Here is a 22,436-nt window from a genome sequence, read left to right as displayed (position 1 = left end):
GCCCCCCCCTACCCTTCCCCCATTTCCCCCCAACCCAACGCTGCCTGCCAACAACACTCTCTCACTCACACACTCACTCTCTCTCTCTCTCTCTCTTTCTCTCTCTCTCTACCTTTCTTAAATTCATGGTCCCACCCACCACCGGCTGCCGGAATCGGAGGCCATGAACGTCGGCGGAACCGCCACCTTCCGATCCATCCTCGACAAGCCCCTCAACCAGCTCACGGAGGATGACATTTCTCAGCTCACTCGCGAAGACTGTCGCAGATTCCTCAAAGAAAAAGGTCTAAGTCTCTTTCTCTCTCCTCTTTTTTCCTCCATGATTTCCGGTACCTGAGAACCTCCATTTCCCTAACACATTATTATGCGACCATATTTTTTCTTTATTAAATGATGACATTAATCGGGATGCGGGTTATTTTTTAATTTAACCTCAATAATCGTAGTTATTTACTTTATTAATAAAGAAATAAATAATTAATAAAACGGAGAAGACACGTGTTCGTACAGGGATGCGCAGGCCTTCATGGAACAAATCGCAGGCGATCCAACAGGTCATTTCCCTCAAAGCGCTTCTCGAACCTTCCGACGATGATTCCCCTCCTCCTCCTCCCCCCATGCACCACCAGCCTCATTCTCCTCAACCTCAAGTGAGTTTCTTTTCTTCTTCTTCTTTCGCCTTTGCTTCTTCTTCACAGTAAATGTCATCAATCGTTACTCCGTCACTGATTGTAGGCCAATTTGACTCAACCTCAGCCCGAGGCCCCTCCTCCTGAGGAACCCGCCTTTCTCGCGGCCGACGACATTCAGAAATCTGCCTCTTCTGGGGAAAAACCTACGGAGACTAATAACACCAACACCAACGCTAACGTTGCTAGCCCCAGGTTTGTTTTCTTTTTTCCTCTCTCCTTTCTTTCTTTCTTTATTTTTTTTAAGCTTGGGGTGTGGAATCTCGTCCAAGCCAGTTTCATCTTTTGATGATTTGTGGGAGAAAATAGTTGTTTTGAGGTTCAGTCAAGAGTGAGGGTTGCGTACTAGAGGGAGTGATACGAGGATTTGAGGTTCAGTGAAGGTTAGTTTTCAAGTGGATTAACTTTTGCTGTCAAGTTCGAGAATTGATTCATTGTTTTGTTACTTTTTTATTTCTCTGAGCCGGGAAATGATGCAAATGGTGGGTTTTTAGTATGCAGTGAATTTGAGGAAAAAGTGGTGGAAAAGCTGTTAGTGAGGTATTCTTAAAAGAATGTGAATGCTTTTTGTGTGTCTAAACACTTTCTGTACGCCTTACGGGATCATGGGCTGGATCTTGCTTTCAGTGAGACTAGAAAAGGTTTTAGGTCATTGGATGTTGGAATTTTCTGGGATGTATTGGGTAGCACTATGGATTTATCCAATTTCAGACCACCAGTCAGCGCATTTGAAGCATATAACCGTTATTGCCAAATCTAGATAATCACGCAATTCCAATGTTGTTTCTGGTGCTTTGTATTTGTATTTAATGTTTAATTGAAGTTTTTTGTTTTCTATTCATGTCTGTCATTCTACAATCTTGTCATTCTACTTAAGTTAAAATATCCTATTTAGATATTGCACTAGATATCATGATTGAGTTGGAGACACGATTCATTCAGATGAAATGTACGTTAAATATCGGTAGGAGGAAGTCAAACTCTCTATGTTTAAAATTGATTTTAGGTTTAGCATCATCATTTCAAGATTCAAGAAAAACAAACAATTTAGACCGAAAACCGAAATTGTGGCCACCAAGTTATTGGAAATTGTATGTTGTGTCTAGGGAATCTCAGGAAATTTTACTCAATTACAGCAAGTCGTAATCATACCTTGCTGAAACTGAAAATGAAGCTGACCTGAGTGTTATAAGTAGGTGTTTTATAACATGGATGAGAAGTAGAGAAAAAAAAAAGGAAAGAAGATTGTATTTTTTTATTAAAATGAATACACCGAAGAGAATTCAATCTCATCCAAGGGTTCCCCTTGATGAAGGTTTCCCTTTTAAAAAAATAGCTAGCTCTCAGTTTTCGAAATGATAACAAAACAAACCGAAGGTTTCCCTTTTTAAAACATAGCTGACTCTCAGTTTTCCTTTGCTTCCTTTTATTTATTTATTTATTTCACTAACCCCCTCTAACTAATTATCTCATATTCTAACTGTCTCTGACTAATTTCTGCTTCTCCTCCGTCCTAAAATTAAGTGTTCTAGAATTAGTACAGTATCTTCGTTGATTAATGGATAAATTTAAGCAGCTCTTGAGGCATTTTTTACAGAAAATAGAGTCCTGGATACTCATAAAGTGTACAACGTTTAGAGCAATTTGGTGGCCTAAAATGTCGTATAGCTTGAATTCAATACATTTTGCATAAATGTATGCAACTGGAGGTAAGCCAGTGTTTCTTTTAAGTATTGTTCATTCATGTTCTGAACATTGCTTGTAAACGTGGTCACAGAGGGTGTGCAACTAGTGGATCAATTGGCCAAATGACAATTTTCTATTGTGGGAAGGTGAACGTCTATGATGGAGTCTCACCTGATAAGGTTGGTAATGATTTATCCTCTTGCATACCTGGCCATACATCATCCAATAAGGTTTCACCTTCCAATTCCAATGTACTTGGCTTTTGCAGGCACGGGCAATCATGCAGCTTGCTGCAAGTCCTGTCCAGTTTACTCAGGATGATCCTTTACATGGAAATACATCAGCTTGGTCTTCTCCTTGCCACTTACCGATGGATAAGGATGTCCGCATCCCTGTTGATACAGCTATCCTTCAGGTTGCTCAAGCAGGTAGCAAGTAGGTAGAAAGATTACTTAATTTTGCTTTGAACTATCTGTACTCAGACGTGCGAGGGAATGAATCTTCAGTGCCTGTTGCGTAAAAAATCTAAAACTTTTCATTGAATCATTTCAGCTGATGATTTGATGCAGAAAATTGCTGTAGCCTTTTTATTTTCTTGAATACCAGATTCAATTTATTTCTTGAAGGAGGATGAGGAGCAAACCTACTTTGCTTTGTCTGAATATGGGAAAAAATAAATAAATCATGAAATAGGATTCAAGCTACTAATTGCTTTTTATTGTGCTATTTCATTTTCCATGTTTGTTGAGTTTTTCGTGCAACGGGTTGTTCCTTTTCTGTGCAAGCTGATAAATAATTGGATGCCCAGTCATTACGACCAAATTCACTTTGGACGTAGATGTCAAAGCACATATTCTTTTACGTGCTTAAATAATGACAACAATAATATCGAACTAGATGTTATAATCCACATATTACGCCTGTTGTGGTTTTGGTAACTTAATAATTGGTGTTCTGAATTGGATTTTACAGATAAGATGGTGGAATATCCTCTGCAATACAGAGAGAAAGGGAGCATAACTCTTGATGCTGGTAGGTATAATTCACTAGTTGGAATTTTTTTCTGCTAGAACTTTCGATCTACTGTTGTGATAAATTTACAGAAAATTTCAAGTTAATTATTTTTATAAAATACTGGGTTGAATCTGGACCGATGCTGCATCCTTGTATTTTGGTATAACTGCAAGTTTTACATTGGCTGTCAAGGGCCTAGAACAACCCTCCTTAAAACGGCCATGGGATTGGCTATGAAACACACGGGCGGAGTTCTCTGGCTAAATATTACTCATGAAGCTTTGATCTCTATGCATTTCAAATATAATGTCATTCATATAACTGGGTACACCTTTTGGAACACGACTTTGTTGTTGTTGCTGCTACAGCCGCACCCTTTGTTGAATTTATATCGATATTGAATTCCCATTTATTTTTAATTTGACTTGGCAAGTTCACTGAGGTCCTTTTTTTTTCTAGGCGTACTGGTTCACGATTTTCTTGAATCAAGAAAATAAAAAAAGTCACCTACTTAGTTTAAGTTTCATATTGGATAGATCTCAATGGCTTTGTTTGATTCATATGCCCCATGGGAAAAAGTGAAGGCTTTTGTTGTTATTGGTAGTGTTGGACTTACGCCGCAACTTTTCTACCTTAGTGTTGGATTTAAGCTCCACTTATGTTTGCTAGAACCTCTTGTATATTTAAGTACCTTGTCTGCTGCTGGTAAAATTGCTATTTGTTAATAAACACCCACTCTCAAAAGCTAGCTATTAAGCACGGAGAACCAAATGCTTTCCAACCAGCACCCCAAGCTATTCAATGTGGGACTTGCACACTACTCAACTCTGTCACTTGTATTTAAGAATATTAGCAGTTATCATGTACAAATGTGTACTGGTGCTGATACTATTCATCAATTATGTTTTTACCCTGTGAAAAGGTTCAATGCTTGTACGAGATTGTGTGAAGATACTGGTGCTCATAATTGGCAGCTATTAAGTATCTAGGTAATGGGCACATGCTCCAATTAAATACCTGGTTAAGAGAACTTCTTGTTGCTTTTTGTGAATCTAAAAGCAACGAAATATAATGAAATCTTGAGTGTTTGATGTACCATATCAGTATGGGTTAAAAACTCTAATAAATTTCCACACCTCCAATTCTTGAAACGTAAGTATTCATAATATATGTATGTTTTTTCACAAGATATAGATGGTCAAGCAAGCAGAAAAGTGTCATTGCAGCGATATCGTGAAAAGCGTAAGGACAGGTATCTGCAGTGCTGTGTTGCCAATTGTTTTGACATCAATTCTAGCCCCTGTGCTACAAGTGTATTTTTTGGGTGATAGCCTGCTGAATTATCCTCTTAATCTGCCTTCTATGCTAGGGGAAGATTTAAAGGCAAGAAATTGACTGGAATAACTTCATCTAACTTCGAGATGTATTTGAACCTTCCAGTGAAGGTCCATGCCTCAAATGGGAATTCAAGCCGTAGTAGCACTAGCTCTCCACCACAGCCTAGGCTGCCTCTAGCTTCTAGTGGTTCAGCTGACAACCAGCTCAAAGTTGCCCTTCCCATTGATCTCAATGACAAAGGTTAGTTAGTTGAAAATTTTCTTCAACTTCTAGTAGCAAGACAGTATATTTCTTTTATCTATGGAGAATGTGATTGTCCTGTTTGCTGTATTGATATTTGGGGACGTGAGATTTGCAAACCATCTAACAAGCAGGGGGAAACCTTTGTGTGGAGAGTTTCTATGAAAATCTTATAAACTAATGTTAACCTTTTGACTAGTTTACAAACTATAATATTTGTGATGGCTTTTAAAATCTAAATGGTGAGCCAATATATGATTAAAGCGTCAATGTTAGGTTGCCATTTTTTTTTCAATATTTTCTGTTGTAAATTTATGTTGTCTGTCTTTGCAGATGTTCAAGAATGCTAAAACTCGAACTAGATAGATTGTGCAGAATTGGGACTCGTAGATGATTGAAGAGATGATCGAAGTATAACTGAAGAGACGATAGCGTCTAGGAGCCTACTGCAAGAATTGACTGCTCTCGGACTGGTCAATTTTAGTATCTTTAACTGTTTTGCAAATTTCTGTTGTTTAGGATAGTGGAGTGCCCTGCTTACCATATCAATTTTGTAATATCAGCCATCTAATTTCGTCCTTCGGGAATTTCTTGTTGCTGAAGTTTAAGGTTTTATCAGTAGTAATGTAGAGCCAAGGAGGAGCAGCCATTTTCCCAAGAATATATGATGTGTAAATTTATCTTGCTGCCTCGTTAAATGTTAATAGCTTTTGTGCAGATGCCAAAGTACCCTTACTCTTCTCTCATGTTTACTTTGTAATTGCTGATTTTTTATTTTGTTTCAGGATGAATGTCTCTAGTTTGAAATGTTGAAGGATGTTTCATGCTCTTACTCCACTCTCCTTTGTGCTCCATGTGGTAGACAGGAGACAAAGAGGGAATGGAAGAGTGAAACAAAAAAGAAAGAAAGCAATGTGGGAAAATAAAGGTGGATTAATTGGAAAGAAATACTTGGGCAAGACAACCACAATAAGATTTTGATCTGCGTGTAATAAAAATCAATGAAATAATATTGTATCGGTTAGTTATTTTTATTTTTTTTTTCTAATTTTGATAATACGATCGATTATATGTTTTATCATTAATATTTTTGTCAATATAATTAATAAGGTTGTTAATATAACAGGTTATATTCCGATTTTTAAATTTTATAAACTTTTGTGTTTTTGTGTGAAAGACTTCATTTTACTATATTTATTTTCGTGTTTTTTTCTCATTTTTATTTAAGTAAACTATCGTCTTTTCTTTCTGCTTTCTCTTTGTATGATGTATCTTAATTCTTATTATATAATATACATTTTTGTGACTAAAAAATATGATAAATTTATTAGAAAGTTAATGTCAGTTGAAAGATTTATATTGTTTAAATATATAAGTAGGATGATCGATATGACTCGAAAAGTTGTAAAGTTATTATATTAAGATGTTGAATTAAAAATAACATTTTACTCTTTTGTATGGATTTATTCATGTTTCATTCTATGGAATTGGTGTGGAATTTCTACTTTCTCCTTGAAAACTCTCATGTAACAGACAATTATCTAAATGTGGGAACTTATATTATTAGTACGTGCTACTGTTACAAAAGTAATAATATGTAGTTTTAAACAATGAAAGTGGAGTCGGTCGTGCGTGCAAGGAAATGCCGATAAAACAACAATCTAATGAAACGACGAAGATGATATTTTTTTTTTCTCCGTGAAAACACCAGCCACATGTACGTGTGCACGTCACATGACGGACGAAGAGATGGTAAAAAAAAGATAGAAAGAAGTATATAATATGCGCCACAATAATATCGTGTGGTTTATAATTAATTTCTTTAGTGGAGTGATAACAAATATATAGAGAAAAGGAATGATAATAAGAGTAAGGAACAGGAGTGATTGAAACTTGAAAGTTGTCATTCATGGCGATTGAGGTGAGTTCTTTCTTCTGTTCTGTGTATATGGATGATGAAGGTCTAGCTAGGTCTGGGTCTTGGAGGAGCTTCGTTATTAATAAGACTTTCTGACATCACAGGCATGGTTGATGGACGATACCAATGAAGATCCAAGGCTTCCTCACCGTCGCAATCCCAACGAATCAGTTTCATTGGACCAATTGGCAGGTCACTTCGTCTCTCTCCCTCTCCCTCCAATCTCTCTCTTTGATTTTTCTTCATTGTGACGTTCTTTTGAGTTTTTTTTTTTTTTTTTTCTTTTTCATTTCAGAATTGGGGGTCTTGTACTGGAAGCTGAATCCAACTATCTACGAGAACGATGAAGAGTTGAACAAAATTAGAGAAGCTAGGGGATACAACTACATGGTACCGATTTATTTTTTATTTCAATTCCTTTGATTTTGTTTTCTGCATTCAGATAACGGTCCATGGATTCCTACCTATTCATTGATTAGCGCCTGATAAGATTAGTATGTGAATTTCCAGGATGATATGCATTGAACAAATATATAGGATAGAGAGAGTTGCTACAGTTTTCAGATAAATCCCAGACTTTTGCCTCACATGCTTTTTAAGCCAATTATGGAATAAGAGAACGTTCTCCCTCAAAATATACCAAAACCCTTGAACTCCCAAAGCATCATAAAATTTCTCTATATACAACTACACAGACTGTTATTACTCAATATAAAGACTGTTATTGTTTAAAATCAGCATAAAGATTATTACTTTAAATAATTAAATAATGAATTTTGTTATAGAAATTTTAGAAAAACTATTTAAAAAGACTATTTATTTTTTCTGTGTAAGTGTTGAGTTATGACAAAATGTTACGTTCTTTCTAGATGTTTGCTCTAAAATATTATAGGTAACACCTATAGTTATTATTGTTTTTTTTTCTTAAACCGCGTCTATTAAAATCATAAAATTTTGATTTGAAGTCAATTATGAAGTAAGTTGGATTAAATGGATTAATTATATTATTTGTTTAAAATAAAATGACAGGTAATAATTTATATTAGACTATGCTCATGTAAATTTTTGGTTAAAGTCCTCAATTTACTAAACAGCCCCCTGTTTTTTGGTATGAGGGATTTTCATGCTGTATCTTGTTTATGAATTTTTAAGTTCTGATAAATAATTTTTACTTATATTTTTAAAATTTTATAAATTTTTTTTTCTTTAAAATAAGTTTGAACATCACACCTATCTTTTATGGAGGACACTAAAAATGTATGATATAAACAACTTAAGTATTTATTTGAAAAGCTTTTAGCAAACGAGAGTTTAACTATAAATTTGATTGAGAAATTTATAAAAATAGATTAAAAAATAACTTATAAGAAGGTCAGTTAATTTTTTAAGCTCAAAACAGATCGTACGTACGTGATCCCAAAGACTGGATAGACAAACCTTAGCAGTCACACTATATTGTTCTGAGGCAGTCCAATTTTCAGTACATAGTAGCAGAATTGCTGAGGTTAATAATGTTATTGTCCGTATAGATATCTGATATCTGACAATTTTGAGCTTTATTTATGACTTTTTTGTCGGAATTCGTTAATACTAATTTATAATATATAAGTATATGTAAAAATTAATTTTATGAAATTAAGTTAAGTATCTGACGATTTGTATTTAATAATTTAAGAGAAATAAGGCCCGATCTTACAGCTAATTGCTAAGTGATATTCTAAGTGCGGATGAAAGAAAACTTGAATATAAGTGTTTTATTTGGATGTGTTGTAGGACATGCTTGATTTATGCCCAGAAAAGGTAGAAAATTATGAAGAGAAGTTGAAGAATTTCTACACCGAGCACATTCACCAAGATGAAGAGATTCGCTATTGTTTGGAAGGAAGTGGCTACTTTGATGTGCGAGACAAGGATGATCGTTGGATTCGCATTTTGATCAAGGCTGGTGATCTTATCATTTTACCTGCTGGAATTTATCACCGGTTCACCCTAGACCCCAGTAACTATGTGAAGGTATGAAAACCAAAACCATATATTCTCTTGTTAAGGTTTCATCTTTCGGATGCAGAAGGAAGAAAAAAATTATGTTACCTTAAAGATTGTTTAAATATATATGAAGATTCATGAATTTTCTGGGTTGAATAATCATAGTTTTATTCATATATATGTGCTTGCGTGCAGTTGATGAGGTTGTTTAAGGGAGAGCCAGTTTGGACACCATATAATCGACCACAAGAAGATAATCCTTCTAGAAAGGAATACATTAAGATCCTGAATGAAAAATTTGGAGTGCCACTTGCAGCTCATTAGGAACCTGAAATACTCTAAACTCTATATAGCTTATAGTTTGTGATGTAAATGTTGGGATTTCATTACCTTAAAAGAATACCTATATGCGAACCTAAAACGAAGCATGAGATGAAACAGACTTAAGAGCTTATGATGTATGTTTATCTGCTACTAGCTTCTCTTTGTGCAACTGCTATTACATTCTATTAACTCGTGTTTAGTTGTTTAAGTCAGGTTTGCCTTTTCCAATTATTTTTTCTCTGACATTTCCTCTGTATCCCCCAAAACCATTTATTTGGTCTCAAAATATTCAAAGCGTTTTGACCTTAGTTATGTTTTAAATCCGCACTTAGGTCGATTTTTAGGGATACAAATGAATTACTTCTGCAAAGCACTTCATCCTTTTTATCTGAACTAAGTAAACCATTGAAATAATTCAAAAGTTCCAACATTTTCTTATATCATACCATATACCATGCATAAATATACTTTCTAATTAAATATCTGCTACCTATTATAGCTTGTTTTCCATTCTTGGCGATCAGAGTTAAAGGAATTCTAAAAGTCCCATGAAGCGATTGTGCATATAGTTGAAATGCACTATACAAAAATAAAGTCACGATTCAAAATACACTCAATCCAATATATTACGAAAATACCAATATTATTGTGTGAATTTCTACAAAGGTATGGCTTGAAAAGTAATCGAGTGTAGACATAGCATTCCATGTGAAAATTTTAATTTGATTCATCATTAGTATGCTAAAAATTGGATTTTTTTTAAATTAATAAAAAAAAAACTAGCTAGCCAATCCCTCCGAACATGTTAATTTAATAAATTAGATGAAAAAAATAAATAAAGTAGACTGACAATTTAAAAATACCTACTCAATTTATCAAATTTTGACGAACTGCAAAATTAACCTATCTTCGTAATAAGATTTACTTTTTCACTCCTAATTATGATGTTAAGAATAAAAGTACATTTTAATTAGACATTACAGAACTACGATAAAATAGATAGAGAATTATTGAAATATATAATTTTTCCAAAAATTATGCTCTGAAATGAAAATATATATATATATATATATATATATATATTAATTATTTATTTTCAAATATTGATCATTATAGACAGGTATTGGTGGATATTTTGTAAATTAAGAATTGAGGTAATATAAAGGATAATATTATTGAATTTCTTTGTTTGGTGATTCCTTCCACTAATGGCTGCTTTCTCTGTGACAAACACCACTTCGCCATCTTCATGCCTTCTTCAACCACACCCCTCCTCATCTTCATCCTATCCACTTGTATTTCTATCCTTACCTCTGCTTCATGCTTCTGCTCTTTCTACCAACTTTCTTTTGCGCTTTTTATGTTTAAAATTGTTATGTGTCTAAAATTTAGGTCTCACTGCCATATAATCGAAAATTTGGGGTTTCCGGGATGCTGGGACTTCCCTTCAATTGGAGGAGGAGGTATTGGATTTGCTATCTGAGCCTGTTTTTATTGTGATTTTTCAACTTGGTAGCAATTTGGGAATTGTTTCAACTTCTGGGGCGTGCTTGATTGGAGTGAAAGTGTGAAATGTTAATGTATCTAAACTTTATTATAAGTATTAGCAAGTGAATAACTTAGTTTCTTAAGCATTTTGTCAGGGTTCCTTTCTTGACCATGTGCATGGATTGATAAAAAGCACTTTGGGAATCTCTACCTATTGAAAGGAATTACCCTCCAGCGGTTTGTTGGAGATACTTTTGGTGCCAAAAAACAGTTTATTTTAAGTTGTTATTTTTAATCTAACTATTTTGCTGTCCAAATGTAGCCCCTTACCGTTGTGTTATTTGATACTCTTATTACTGAAGTTGTGAGTATGTTTGAATCTGAAAACAGGAGAACTTCAATGCGTGCAGTCAATCAAAATGCTGAAGAAGCAACTCTTGAAACTGATAGTCCAATCCGAAAAACAGATTCTTACCAAGTAAGACTAGGGGCACCTTTTCAATGTGTTTCTTGCCTTTCCGTTTCGTGTTGTCATATCTTGCAGGGATTAGTTTTTGAGCAAGTGTACATTTTGGAAATCTTAAGAGTAAAGATACACGTATCAGTATAATGGTCTTCCAATTGGTTCACCACAGGTATATACACGGCATCAATTTGGTCTGTTATTATCAGATTATTGCTCAGGCTGATCTTTGAAGAGTGAAACCAGTGGTATATAAATTTTAATTTGAAGACACGCATGTGATATAAGTAGAGGACTTGTGTGATGTAGCCTATATTTTTGAAGGATCAACATGGGTCATCACTCTGCTTTTTTTTTTTTGACAAAAATAATTGTGAAATGTGACTCTGTAACTTGTGGGTGGTGTTGCTCCCCCCCCCCCCCCCCAGTTTGATAATGTATATTGTCTGATTATGTAAATTTATGCTTGTTTTGTCTTGTTTAGAATTAATGCAATATTTAGTAGTTGGATACCAATTTGGCTATTCCATGCAGGATGGAAGAACAACTACTTCCACGGTGTGGGACCCAAGTATTGAAGCCTGGTCTCAATTCGCGAGGAGAGTCTCTGGTGAGTGGGATGGATTTGGAGCAGACTTCAGTAATGAAGGAAAGGCAATTGAACTACCCGAGTCCGTGGTGCCTGAAACATACCGGGAGTGGGAAGTTAAAGTATTCGATTGGCAGACTCAGTGCCCCACTCTTGCTGAACCAGATGAACGTCTTCTTCAATATAAATCCATTCAGTTACTTCCAACTGTGGGATGCGAGGCTGATGCTGCTACACAGTACAGCGTGGATGAGAGGAAAGTGGGAGAAGGAATTAGTGGACTTACTGCCTTTGCTTACCAATCCAGTGGTTCTTATGTTGCTGTCTGGCAAAAGAAAGATAACATACTAGAGTTGGAGTGCTGCATGTTCAATCCTCAAGATTGTGAATCTCGGGTTAGAGTTATACAGTTTATCCATGTATTAAATAACACAGAGTTGGTGCTACAGGGTATTAGAGTATTTCGTGAGCAGTGGTATGGGCCATTCAGAAATGGTGATCAACTAGGAGGTTGTGCTATACGTGATTCTGCCTTTGCTTCTACCGCACCCATGATTGCTTCTGATGTTGCTGGTATCTGGAAGGGATCTACTGCTGTCGCCAGTTTTAGCACTTCAAATACTGTGAGTGCAAGGATCTCTTTTATTACCCTTTATATTTTGCAATCTGGACTGTCCTTGTTTATTGGATTCATTGGCATGATTTTTCTTTTTAATTACAGGGGATCTTTCAAGAGCTTTTTGATGAGAAAGTACAGGACTCTGTCAGAGATGGAGACAGCAACATATTACTTCCGAAGCAGCTGTGGTGTTCACTTAAACAAACAAAGGAAGGTGAAACACTGAGTGAAGTGGGATGGCTTTTAGATCATGGACAGGCAATCACATCAAGTTGCTTATTCTCAAAGACTGCAAAGCCACAGGCAAGTTAACAGTTTTGGTAAATGTTTTTTATTTTGATCTAATGATAGACTTTGATTGATATTGAGGATCTATAGGGTTCCATTCCACTCTCATACTATTTTAACTTCTGTTAATTTCAACATATGAGTGCAAGATTGTATGTGCGAGTTCCTCTGGCTCTAATTTTGGTTTCCTAAATTTAAGAGTTGGGGTCCACATTTGGGTATGGAAGCACCAACTCTAATAATGCTCGTTTGTGATTTTAAGTTCATCTTTAATATCTTGTGGCAAGTCAGAGATGAACCTATTTACGGTAGAGAAAAAATAATGAAGAGAAAGTTGTCAAAACGAAATAGGAAATAATGAAGGAATAGATTAGTATGACTCTTCCAATCTCACTTTATCTCAATGTTGAATTCTTTACATGTTTGCTGGATTCCCAACATTGAAAAACAGCACTTGGAAGGGTAGCCTACAACAAAATGAATACATCGTATAACAAAATATATCAGTAGAACAACAGTAACAACATACAGGAGGGGATGACTCTTTTAGAAGAACACTCTTTTATTGCATCAACGTAGATAGTGAAAAAGCAGATGTTTAGCATATACTATTATGTGTCAGCATGAGGTGTTTAAAATTTACGCCTAAATCTTTTTGCTGTTATCTGGTTTCAATAAATTTTTTTTTCTATTTTAGCCTTATTTCTTCTAACATAGACACGCCCTTCATCTTTCGCAGGAAATATCAATAGCATTAGAAACTAGAGCTTTGGAATATGCATAGCCGGCTATATTGGCAACCCATTCTGACCCAAATTTCTCCATCCTAAAGGACAGTACTATCCAAGGTGATTTATTCAAATATGAATAGTTATAATTAAGAGATAGAAAGAAAAAGGAAAGAAGAGAGAGGTGTCTAAGATTTTACTTATAAACTAAAAGCTTTCCGTATATATAATTTATATTTCATGGCAAATGTTTAATCATATTTACTGTTTTTTTTTAAGTATCTTAGTTCCATTATTATATTTTGAAACATATTAAATAATAAATCAGCTTTTAATAACTAATATATTTAGATAGAGTAAGTTGACCTGTAGAATGTATATAAAAATAGATGGAAAGGAAAATATTAAAAAATTGATATAACTATTGATATACGATGCTAAAATCGAACCATCTATATTGTATAGAGAAAAAAAAGAAATGTCTATCGACTTCTTCATAAAATAACGTTGTTAATATTTGAAACATTTCTCCGACTTTGAAAATTGAAGTTATAAATAATAGTTTAGTTGAGCTTTTTACGTCTCAAAGGTATGTTTTGAATTGTAGGATATCTGAAATTCATTTCATAAAAAAGTTTCAGTAGCTAAGGAAATTATATTTACTGGTAAGATTGTCTACTCGTTTAACAATTGAAATTAAAAAGTGTCAAACTACATTCTTACACGTAACATAAGGTATGCAACATGTGCAGTGTCAGTGTGAAGGCAGTTTTTGAAGATTTTTTAATCGTTGACCTTTCAATTTATTGTTAATTAAATTTTATAAATATGTATAGCACACGCTTCAACATTTATTAATAAAAAGAAACAAGGAATTTTCTTTCCAAGACGCTCCTTATTTTCAATCACGTTTCTACCGTTGCATCGTGTTTCGACAAAGCCTTTTTGTTCTTATAATAATCAAATTATTATTTAATTATATTATTTTAACGTTGAAAAATCAATTTTCATTAATTGAAAAATTAAAGTTCTTTTTTTAGAAAACAGATAACTATCAAACTCTGTAATTGCGAGTGGTGTAGCAAACTCTGTACATTAATAAGGCGATGATAAAGAAAACAGTGAGAAAAAATTTAGTTGAAAAGAGGAGAACAAGAATTTTGTAATGTGAATGATAATTATGACAGAATATTTGGAAGAAAAAGCTCAATTATCTGAATTTCTCATAAATCCATTTATGACAATGTGAAAAGAAATAAATATAGAAGTTAAAAAGTAAGCTAATTGAAAATATACATATTAAAACCCAAAAACTATATCAAAAACATAATTAGTACTTTTTTTTTGTCGTTGTTAACGGTGTGATCCATAAATACGCGCTATAATATAACACAAATCACAGATAAGTTAATGTTTTAGTATATTTCTTGCAAATAAAAGTTATAATAATATACGAAAAATAAAATAAGAATGTTACCTGAAGACGTAATAACACAACCTTTTTAATTTTTTGTTTTAGAAGAATACTTTTCAACAAAAACTTTTTGTTTTAGTCTTAAAAAACATTCTGAGTAGATTATACGCACGTGTTTTTTTTTAGAAGAAGAAAATCGAAAATAGATGGACACGCTAAAGTTAAAAGCGATTTACGTTTATTTGGTGTTTTTACTTTTAATTCAAAAAACACATTTATATATAACAATTGATAGGATACACCTCTGTAATTTTATTCATAAAATTGTGATAATTATTTTTTATTGTGGTATTATGTTGTGTTTGAATTAAATGAACTAAAAGCTATATTGTTACTGGAATTATTTTTTAATTATATTAACTGTTTTGTATTACTATAAATAATTATTTTTCCACTTTGATTATTACAAAACACTTTCTAGGACTCGATAAGAAAACTAAAAAAGGCAACACTTTTTTCCCACAACAAAAAAGGGTATTTTGGTAAAATCGTGATGCAATTGAAGGGTTTATAATTGGCGTGGGCATTAAGCGTATGTTTGCAGAAATCTCATTGAAAAAACATTGCCTGGAACAAGCTGTAGAAGCAGACTCGTTGTTACCATGGTTTCCTCTGTCAAGGTAATCCTCCAACTTTCCTTTTATAACTTTTTAAAATCCTCATTTTTTAATCAGTAAATACTGCCTTTTATCGTAAAGAAATGATCGTGGTTTTCCTGTGCTTTTGATAATTGAGCGCAGATTTAATCGTGAACAAGTATGTTAAAAATCTTAGTCTGTTATTTGAATTCATGTTTGCCTATTTGTTTGTCTATGTGGGTTTTTTTTAGTTTTCAAGAGGAATTAGTGATATTTTCGTGATTTATTACAAACAAATTTGAGGAAAAAATAGGCGCCACGTGTTACCGGCATAATTCCTAGGAATTTTGAAACAACCGGATTTATTTAATTGAAGTAATTAGAGGATGATGTGAGAGGGTTTGGGGAATTTGCACAAAGTCTTAAGGATGCTGTGTCAGGTGCGAAATAATGAACTCTTAATTGGTTGTTTACTTACTTTTCACTACGCAAGGATGAACGGGTTTGATGTGGATCTGCATAGGTAGTAGGTTGGGAGTTTAGTTGCAAAAATTGGATGCTAACGATCATTGTTCCTACTAGTATAGAACTTACTTTTTTTCTGAATGTCTTATGCGATATCATAGCATTGGTGTGACGATATTTTTAGAGCCAACTGTTCTCTACTTGAAATGGTAATTGCTTTCTGATTACAATTATATTCTTAATCAGTTAGATATGTAATAAAGTTCTTCAATAGTCATAATACAAATGTATGAACAAGTTGAAACAACTGGGTAGAAAACATGAATCAGATAATTATCAAATTTGTTCTATAAAAGCCAAACATGTAGTCATTTTGAATAATACATATATTTTTTTAAGATGTACAATACTTAATCTTGGAGATACTAATAATACTGGAAAAAAAACGTGGAGAGACATAATCTAAGGATCTATGTGCGCTCAAAGAGAAAACTAGTTACTTGGAAAAAAAATTAGAAAAAAGGGTGCAATTCGGTTGTTGCTGTCACTTTTGTGGCTGTGGAGAGGTTGTATGAGTTCCCCGTTCAAAAATATGGAGAGATCTTTTCAATCAAATGTTTTTTTTTTTTTTCATAGGATCCACGAGAGGAAGTCCTTCAAGCATGGTACATGGATGATAGTGATGAAGATCAAAGACTCCCCCACCACAAAGAACCCAAAGAGTTTGTCTCATTCGATCAACTTGCCGGTAAGTTTCTGCTATGTTTATTAAATTTATGTGCAGATTAAGAGCTTTACATTCGAATGATCTTTGGTTTGTTTTAAATTGCAGAACTTGGAGTCCTTAGCTGGAAACTAGATGCTGATAATTATGAGACTGATCCAGAGCTGAAAAAGATTCGTGAAGAACGTGGTTACACTTACATGGTTTGTTATACTAATGTTTCCTTATAGTTGTTTAGAATTAACTTTGTTCTACTAAGTAAATAAACTCATGCAGAGAAATGAACAATATGCAAAAGAATTTCTATATATTTTTTTATTTCAAACATTGTGCTTTTTGTCTGCAAAAGTTAACATTTTAAATTTTTTTGTTTCATGTCTAGCGTGTTTCATTTTGACATCCTGCTTATGATTATGTTTTTTATAATTTAACCCGTCACACCTTTTCTTCAGGATGTTTGTGAGGTCTGCCCAGAAAAGTTGCCAAATTATGAACAGAAAATCAAAAGCTTCTTTGAAGAGCATCTTCACACTGATGAGGAAATCCGCTTTTGTGCTGCTGGAAGTGGTACAGACTAATTTTGAAGTTGATTTTGATTTTCTTGCCTCCGTACCCTGTTAAGTTGCTAAAATATACTGCTTTTGTTTAGGCTATTTTGATGTCAGGGATCGTAATGATGCTTGGATTCGCGTTTGGGTCAAGAAAGGAGGAATGATCATCTTACCTGCTGGAATTTATCATCGTTTTACCCTAGATGAGAGCAACTACATTAAGGTATTGGTTGCATGTTTACAAGAGAATTTGTACTTTTACTTTTCTGTTGCTAATGGAAAAGCTCTATGTTCTTATACTTTCATTCCTCTATCCCATTGTTTGCGAACTTGATGTTTTGAACTTGGTTCTCAGAATACTTTATAACATTGTCCTATTTGGAACGCTTTTTGTGAGTCTGTTTGTGTATATAAATTTAAGCAAGTAGCACATGGTTGCAAAAAAATAAAAAAATAGTTGCATTCTTGTAGATATATTAAGATTAAGATGTAACTTGGATAATTATCAATTAGTGCAGAATGTCATGGCTGCTGGCCAGTACAATAAAATCACAGTGGCGTTTTTTTCATTACATGAATAGCTGCCACAACGTGGTTCAACAGCAGCCAACTAATTGAGGATAGATGTATAAACCTTTACCCCATTATATGTATATACCTTTACCCCAGGTAGGGAAGTAGTTAAACTCTTGTCTAGGTAACAAGGTACCAACCTTATCACTGCTCCATCATCTTATTTTTCTCTTCGCATTTCCTTTTTATGTTCTCATTTCTCTTGTTAATTGTAGATCAAGTTAAAGGTTAATATATAAGTGTGATAAACCGTGATATTTTTTTTATTAATTATGAATATATCTTCTAGGATAATTTTTCAAAAGAATTTGTGTATCTAGTATAGGTGATGAAGTGTTTGTCTTCTTTCTGTCTATTATTTTTCATTGTAGCATTCATATATCTATCCACGATCCTTTAACGGCTATATGGATTTTGAGTTGGCTGCTATATCTAGGATTGAGGACTATGGCAACTTGAAATATGATATCTTACAAGCTTAATTTTGTTGTTTTCCGGCAATTGATGGGCACTTCTAAGCTTTCTTATGTTAACTTTTCTGAGTTTAGTCTACCTTTTAAAGGCTTCTTATTATTTTATGATCTCCAGGCACTGCGATTTTTTGTTGGTGAGCCAGTTTGGACTCCACACAATCGCCCAAATGACCATCTCCCAGCAAGGTATGACTTGATAAATTAAGTAGTCAGTGAAACAATCACATGCCTTTTTGCCAAACCTCATAGTATGATTTCGATGCGCAGACAGCAGTATCTAAAGGATTTTGTGGAAAACGATGTCGCTAACCACGCTGTTAATGCTGCTGCGTAAAGATCTGGTCTTCCTGATCTATGCAAGTTGGTGAAAAGGATTAAGACTTTGTTGCTAAAGTAGTATGGTTTGAAAAAGGAAAATAATATGGCTCTTTAAATAAAGATTTCCGTCTTTTATGTATCGGTTTGTGATGTTGTTAGCTTTGATGTATCCGCGCTAGTGTTTTTCTTCCCTGTCACTGTATAAAGATTTCATTGTATTATTACAAGAAGTTGGTACAGAATATACATAAACATGTTTTAGTATTGTATGCTCTGGCTGCATTAAAATTTTACTAGTTTAAAATATATATGTCAGAAATCCCAGAATAAGAGAAAACTCAGAAGTTGGCAGGAGGAATCAGTCGTGGTGTTTTTGTAGGTTTCGTTAAATTACGAGTCTTATATAGCAAATTCCGTTTATCATTTAATTAAGTTTGCTTGAACTTTATGAAATGTATCATGTGTATTAGTTATGGTAAAGTCTTCTGCTATATGTTAATGTCTCTATACTTTAAAGCTGACTGTCTTGTATTGGGGTTTCTTAATCTGTGTAATATGATAGTAATTGACTTTACTTTTAGCTCCATTAAGTTGGAGATTGAACTTAGGTAGTCGTTGAATTTTTAGAGCAATCAAAATACAAATTTGCTAATGAATACAAAACAAAGAAAACGAAGCTACTGATATTATAATTAGACGAGCTTCTAAATCTATTTTTTGATAGCACACCGATTTCACTTCAAGAAGTTCCTCTGTGCCTGTTATGGCCCTCAACGGTGGTGCTGTGTTGCCATTTTCAAGATTGGGCATGTTGGTCTTGGGATTAGGTTCGTAGTCATGTAGTGTGACGCTTATAACTTTTGCATAATAACATTTGATATTTTTTCTTATTATATCATTCTTATTTTTATATACTAAACAAGTTTAATGAGATAAATCTTTTAACAATAAATATATATATATATATATATATAAAAAATGATATGTTAAAAAATGTAAAAAAACTCTTAATGAGCAGAAATATGAATGGTTTAACTTGAGGAAAGTTTTCTAGAAGTAATGAGAAATGCATTCCTGTCGTGTTTAACTTGAGATATTTTGATAAGAAATCCTGGTTTCATGGTATTTAAGTTTTTAAAGTAAATGTGAAAATAATAATATTCACGTCCTATCAGAGAAGAATTTAGACCAAGCAAAAGAAAAAAAAAAAAGGATGTTACTTTGAGTGACTGAGCTTTCATTTCCTTTGTGGTGGTGTCGGGTATATTCTATGTGCTTCTACACAGATCTTTAATCTTTAATATTATTATAATATTATAATTATAATTAGATTAAAATATTGGTTAAGTGCTTACAGGTGTCTTTCCTTCTAGATGCGCAAAAGTTTGGCCACGTGTCCCATGCAGCTCCTTTACTCCTATTTTTCACCTATTTCAGTTACATTATTATTTATTTATTTATTTTAAAATTAGTGCTTGCAAAAGCCAAATATCCTACACTTGACTTTCTATTTTTTTTTTTCTGTTTCAATTATTATTGAACCTACTTTAATATTTATTTACAGCGTTTTATACAATTAATTTTAAAAGTATCATTAAATTAAATTTTTAATTTGAAAAAGTATTTAATAAATATGGTGGGAATGGTAAAGTAATATTTAAAATATTTTTTCATAACTGTATATTTAAGTGTATTTGTTTAATTTAAAAGATGATCATGTTTGAGCATTTAATAGGTTTTAATGAATATTAATCTAATTATATAATTGATCCATATGGAGTAAAAATATATGGATGGTATCTTATATTTATTGGAGCCTGCTTGCTCTATTGGATGGAGATAAGAATAAAATTATCTACTAAAATATTTGACAAAAATAAAATCATAAATATATTTAATTTATTTTGGGTAGTAAGCAGTCCCGTGAATGTGGCTCGATGATCGAATAAATAATAAATAATAATATTAATAAAATAAAAGATGAATTGGAATAAAATAATATTGTTTTGGGAAGATATTTATTCTGGCAACCTACCCACAACATAACACTGTCTTTATCTTTGCTTTGCTCAGAGCCTCTCTTACCAAACCAATCCAATTGCTACTATTTTTAAGAAATATTTTGTGAACTTTATCTACAAAACAATTAATTTTGTTTTTAGATTTTTTTTTAATTTTATTCAAATGTGCTTTTTTAATCTCTAAACACTAAATTTCAATAATTAATTTTTTTTTAAAACGTTGTGGAGTTTTAAATAATAAATTGAGAGACTAAAATAGTCTATTTCTTTTAGCGGTCGTAAATGATTTGATGTAAATTTAGAAACTAAATTGTACTGTCAATTTTAAGGATAAAAGGGAAATTAAGTAAGTGATTTTTATGAAATTATTAGTTACTCTCTAAATTTATTTATCGTTCATTTCTAGATCTGACAATCAAGTGTGTTATTTGTTAAAGTTGATTCTTCTTCTTATTATTATAGGCTTAGAGTCCACACTAATTGATATTTTGTACCAGTTAAGAAATCGTTCTATATTATGTGTATATAAAAAATAAAATAAAAGAGAGCTTAATTAAAAAAAAATAATTGAATTTTGGTCCAAAACATTTTAAACTGATTATAAAGATATCTTTGCTTAAAATAAATATAGTATTAGTTAGTTAAAAATGAGTTTCAATATGATTTTAGAATAATTGTCATAAAAATATAATAGTCTTATAATATATTATTTCACAAAAGAAATCTTTATAATGATGTGAAGATTCTAAACTAAAATACATTTTATTAAAATTTTTAAAATTAAAATTAAATATAATTTGAATTTTTAAGGTTAAACATATGAAATTTGAATTCGTTATTATATAAAATTTTGGTAAAATTTAGTTTTTAAATTTAAAAAATAAATATATATAATTTTTTAATGAAACTATATAAATATATTAGATATGTTAAACAACAATGGATTAAAAAAATTTAACATCTTAAATTAAGAGACTATATTATTCGATTTTGAAGTTTGAAAAAAAAAATCTAGACTAAAAAAAAGAAGATAATTTCACATCAAATTTAAAAATCACACGTCTCTGGATTTCAGAATCATTGACTCTGAATTGAGAATTGACCAAACTCCAATACAAGAAAAATGCGTAAAACCAAACAAATATAAATGTCTTATCACTAAGATGTGTTTATTTATTTTTTTCAAAATCTATAATTTCATTTTTCATTTTCGTATTTTCAGAACAAAAAAGCGAAACAATTCCCCTATTTTTATTTATCACCTTTTGTACTGAAAACAAGTACATCTATTAGGATTGCAAAATGAAAAAAATATCGTGCACTTTAACGTTAGCTGTTTGACTCTATCATTCTGGCAGAAAGGTTCTGTAGGCCAATCTTCTTTAAATTTAAAATTTTATTCTGATTTTAAAATGATTTCGACTAAAGAATATGTATATAAACTCACATGAAGTGGAATAAAATGTAAATATGTATTTTGTAGAAATACTTGACTCTACAACCCAAACATCTATGAAAAAATAATTTTGATTAAGAGAAGTGAAAATAAAAGAAAAAAAATAGTGTACTAATTGGAAGTCTCATGTCGACTATTTAGAGATAAAATCAATTTATAATATATATATATATAAGTGAGGTATAAATTTTATTTTACAAACCGATTTTGTAAAATTGAATTCAGAATCATGATCAAAACCTATTTTAACGAATACTAAGTAAATAGTTTTATTTTTATTTCATTCGTTATTGAATCGTTATTGAATTATCTAATTTTTACTACGCACGAAATGATATTGAATTAAACTTATGACCCATCTTCTAATTACAATAAATAATGGAAGCCATGGTCATTCCTCCATTGAAAAAGGTACACCTGACAAACCAGACAC

At 32.5% G+C, this 22,436-nt stretch overlaps 4 protein-coding genes across 10 annotated transcripts; all 4 read left to right on the top strand.

Annotated features, from left to right (window-relative positions):
• The first annotated feature begins 10 nt into the window (after window positions 1–10).
• Window positions 11–5,693, top strand: LOC106772031 (protein TIFY 4B). 4 transcript variants are annotated; one of them, XM_014658163.2, is made up of 9 exons: window positions 11–284; window positions 511–650; window positions 736–884; window positions 2,467–2,554; window positions 2,644–2,803; window positions 3,348–3,407; window positions 4,584–4,641; window positions 4,759–4,967; window positions 5,301–5,693. In XM_014658163.2, the coding sequence occupies exons 1-9, from the start codon at window positions 164–166 to the stop codon at window positions 5,315–5,317; spliced, it is 1,002 nt and encodes a 333-aa protein (XP_014513649.1). In that variant the 5' UTR covers window positions 11–163; the 3' UTR covers window positions 5,318–5,693. The 4 variants fall into 4 exon arrangements, with proteins under 4 accessions (XP_014513649.1, XP_014513647.1, XP_014513648.1 ...); XM_014658161.2 differs by having other exon boundaries at window positions 4,578–4,641; XM_014658162.2 differs by having other exon boundaries at window positions 2,644–2,806.
• Window positions 5,694–6,729: 1,036 nt separating this feature from the next.
• On the top strand, window positions 6,730–9,403 carry LOC106772032 (1,2-dihydroxy-3-keto-5-methylthiopentene dioxygenase 4). Its single transcript, XM_014658164.2, has 5 exons — window positions 6,730–6,888; window positions 6,990–7,077; window positions 7,181–7,275; window positions 8,659–8,898; window positions 9,067–9,403. The coding sequence occupies exons 1-5, from the start codon at window positions 6,877–6,879 to the stop codon at window positions 9,193–9,195; spliced, it is 564 nt and encodes a 187-aa protein (XP_014513650.1). The 5' UTR covers window positions 6,730–6,876; the 3' UTR covers window positions 9,196–9,403.
• A 946-nt stretch (window positions 9,404–10,349) lies between these two features.
• Window positions 10,350–13,648, top strand: LOC106772692. 4 transcript variants are annotated; one of them, XM_014659239.2, is made up of 6 exons: window positions 10,350–10,490; window positions 10,588–10,658; window positions 11,074–11,161; window positions 11,681–12,358; window positions 12,457–12,657; window positions 13,382–13,648. In XM_014659239.2, exons 1-6 carry the CDS (start codon window positions 10,404–10,406, stop codon window positions 13,424–13,426), a joined length of 1,170 nt encoding a protein of 389 aa, XP_014514725.1. In that variant the 5' UTR covers window positions 10,350–10,403; the 3' UTR covers window positions 13,427–13,648. The 4 variants fall into 4 exon arrangements, with proteins under 4 accessions (XP_014514725.1, XP_022641386.1, XP_014514729.1 ...); XM_022785665.1 differs by adding an exon at window positions 10,839–10,920 and having other exon boundaries at window positions 10,371–10,658; XM_014659241.2 differs by having other exon boundaries at window positions 10,473–10,490; window positions 10,839–11,161.
• Window positions 13,649–15,309: 1,661 nt separating this feature from the next.
• Window positions 15,310–18,887, top strand: LOC106769678 (1,2-dihydroxy-3-keto-5-methylthiopentene dioxygenase 2). Its single transcript, XM_014655399.2, has 7 exons — window positions 15,310–15,464; window positions 16,524–16,635; window positions 16,720–16,814; window positions 17,064–17,178; window positions 17,261–17,385; window positions 18,324–18,394; window positions 18,476–18,887. Exons 1-7 carry the CDS (start codon window positions 15,447–15,449, stop codon window positions 18,540–18,542), a joined length of 603 nt encoding a protein of 200 aa, XP_014510885.1. The 5' UTR covers window positions 15,310–15,446; the 3' UTR covers window positions 18,543–18,887.
• Window positions 18,888–22,436: the final 3,549 nt, after the last annotated feature.

This window comes from Vigna radiata, chromosome 8, assembly GCF_000741045.1.
Source record: "Vigna radiata var. radiata cultivar VC1973A chromosome 8, Vradiata_ver6, whole genome shotgun sequence".
Lineage (NCBI taxonomy): Eukaryota > Viridiplantae > Streptophyta > Magnoliopsida > Fabales > Fabaceae > Vigna > Vigna radiata.
The sequence above is the reverse complement of the archived record's forward strand: the minus strand, read 5'-3'. Positions and strand labels throughout refer to the sequence as shown.

Excerpts from the sequence above, each read along its gene's own strand:
- LOC106772031 (XM_014658160.2), top strand. The coding sequence starts at position 164 with ATGAACGTCGGCGGAACCGCCACCTTCCGATCCATCCTCGACAAGCCC. Across the intron at positions 651-735 it reads CTCATTCTCCTCAACCTCAA|GCCAATTTGACTCAACCTCA; the intron begins GTGAGTTTCTTT and ends CACTGATTGTAG. Across the intron at positions 2,555-2,643 it reads ATGGAGTCTCACCTGATAAG|GCACGGGCAATCATGCAGCT; the intron begins GTTGGTAATGAT and ends TGGCTTTTGCAG.
- LOC106772032 (XM_014658164.2), top strand. Across the intron at positions 7,276-8,658 it reads CTAGGGGATACAACTACATG|GACATGCTTGATTTATGCCC; the intron begins GTACCGATTTAT and ends GATGTGTTGTAG. Across the intron at positions 8,899-9,066 it reads ACCCCAGTAACTATGTGAAG|TTGATGAGGTTGTTTAAGGG; the intron begins GTATGAAAACCA and ends GCTTGCGTGCAG.
- LOC106772692 (XM_014659239.2), top strand. The coding sequence starts at position 10,404 with ATGGCTGCTTTCTCTGTGACAAACACCACTTCGCCATCTTCATGCCTT. Across the intron at positions 10,659-11,073 it reads CCCTTCAATTGGAGGAGGAG|GAGAACTTCAATGCGTGCAG; the intron begins GTATTGGATTTG and ends ATCTGAAAACAG. Across the intron at positions 12,658-13,381 it reads CAAAGACTGCAAAGCCACAG|GAAATATCAATAGCATTAGA; the intron begins GCAAGTTAACAG and ends CATCTTTCGCAG.
- LOC106769678 (XM_014655399.2), top strand. Across the intron at positions 16,815-17,063 it reads AACGTGGTTACACTTACATG|GATGTTTGTGAGGTCTGCCC; the intron begins GTTTGTTATACT and ends CCTTTTCTTCAG. Across the intron at positions 18,395-18,475 it reads AATGACCATCTCCCAGCAAG|ACAGCAGTATCTAAAGGATT; the intron begins GTATGACTTGAT and ends TTCGATGCGCAG.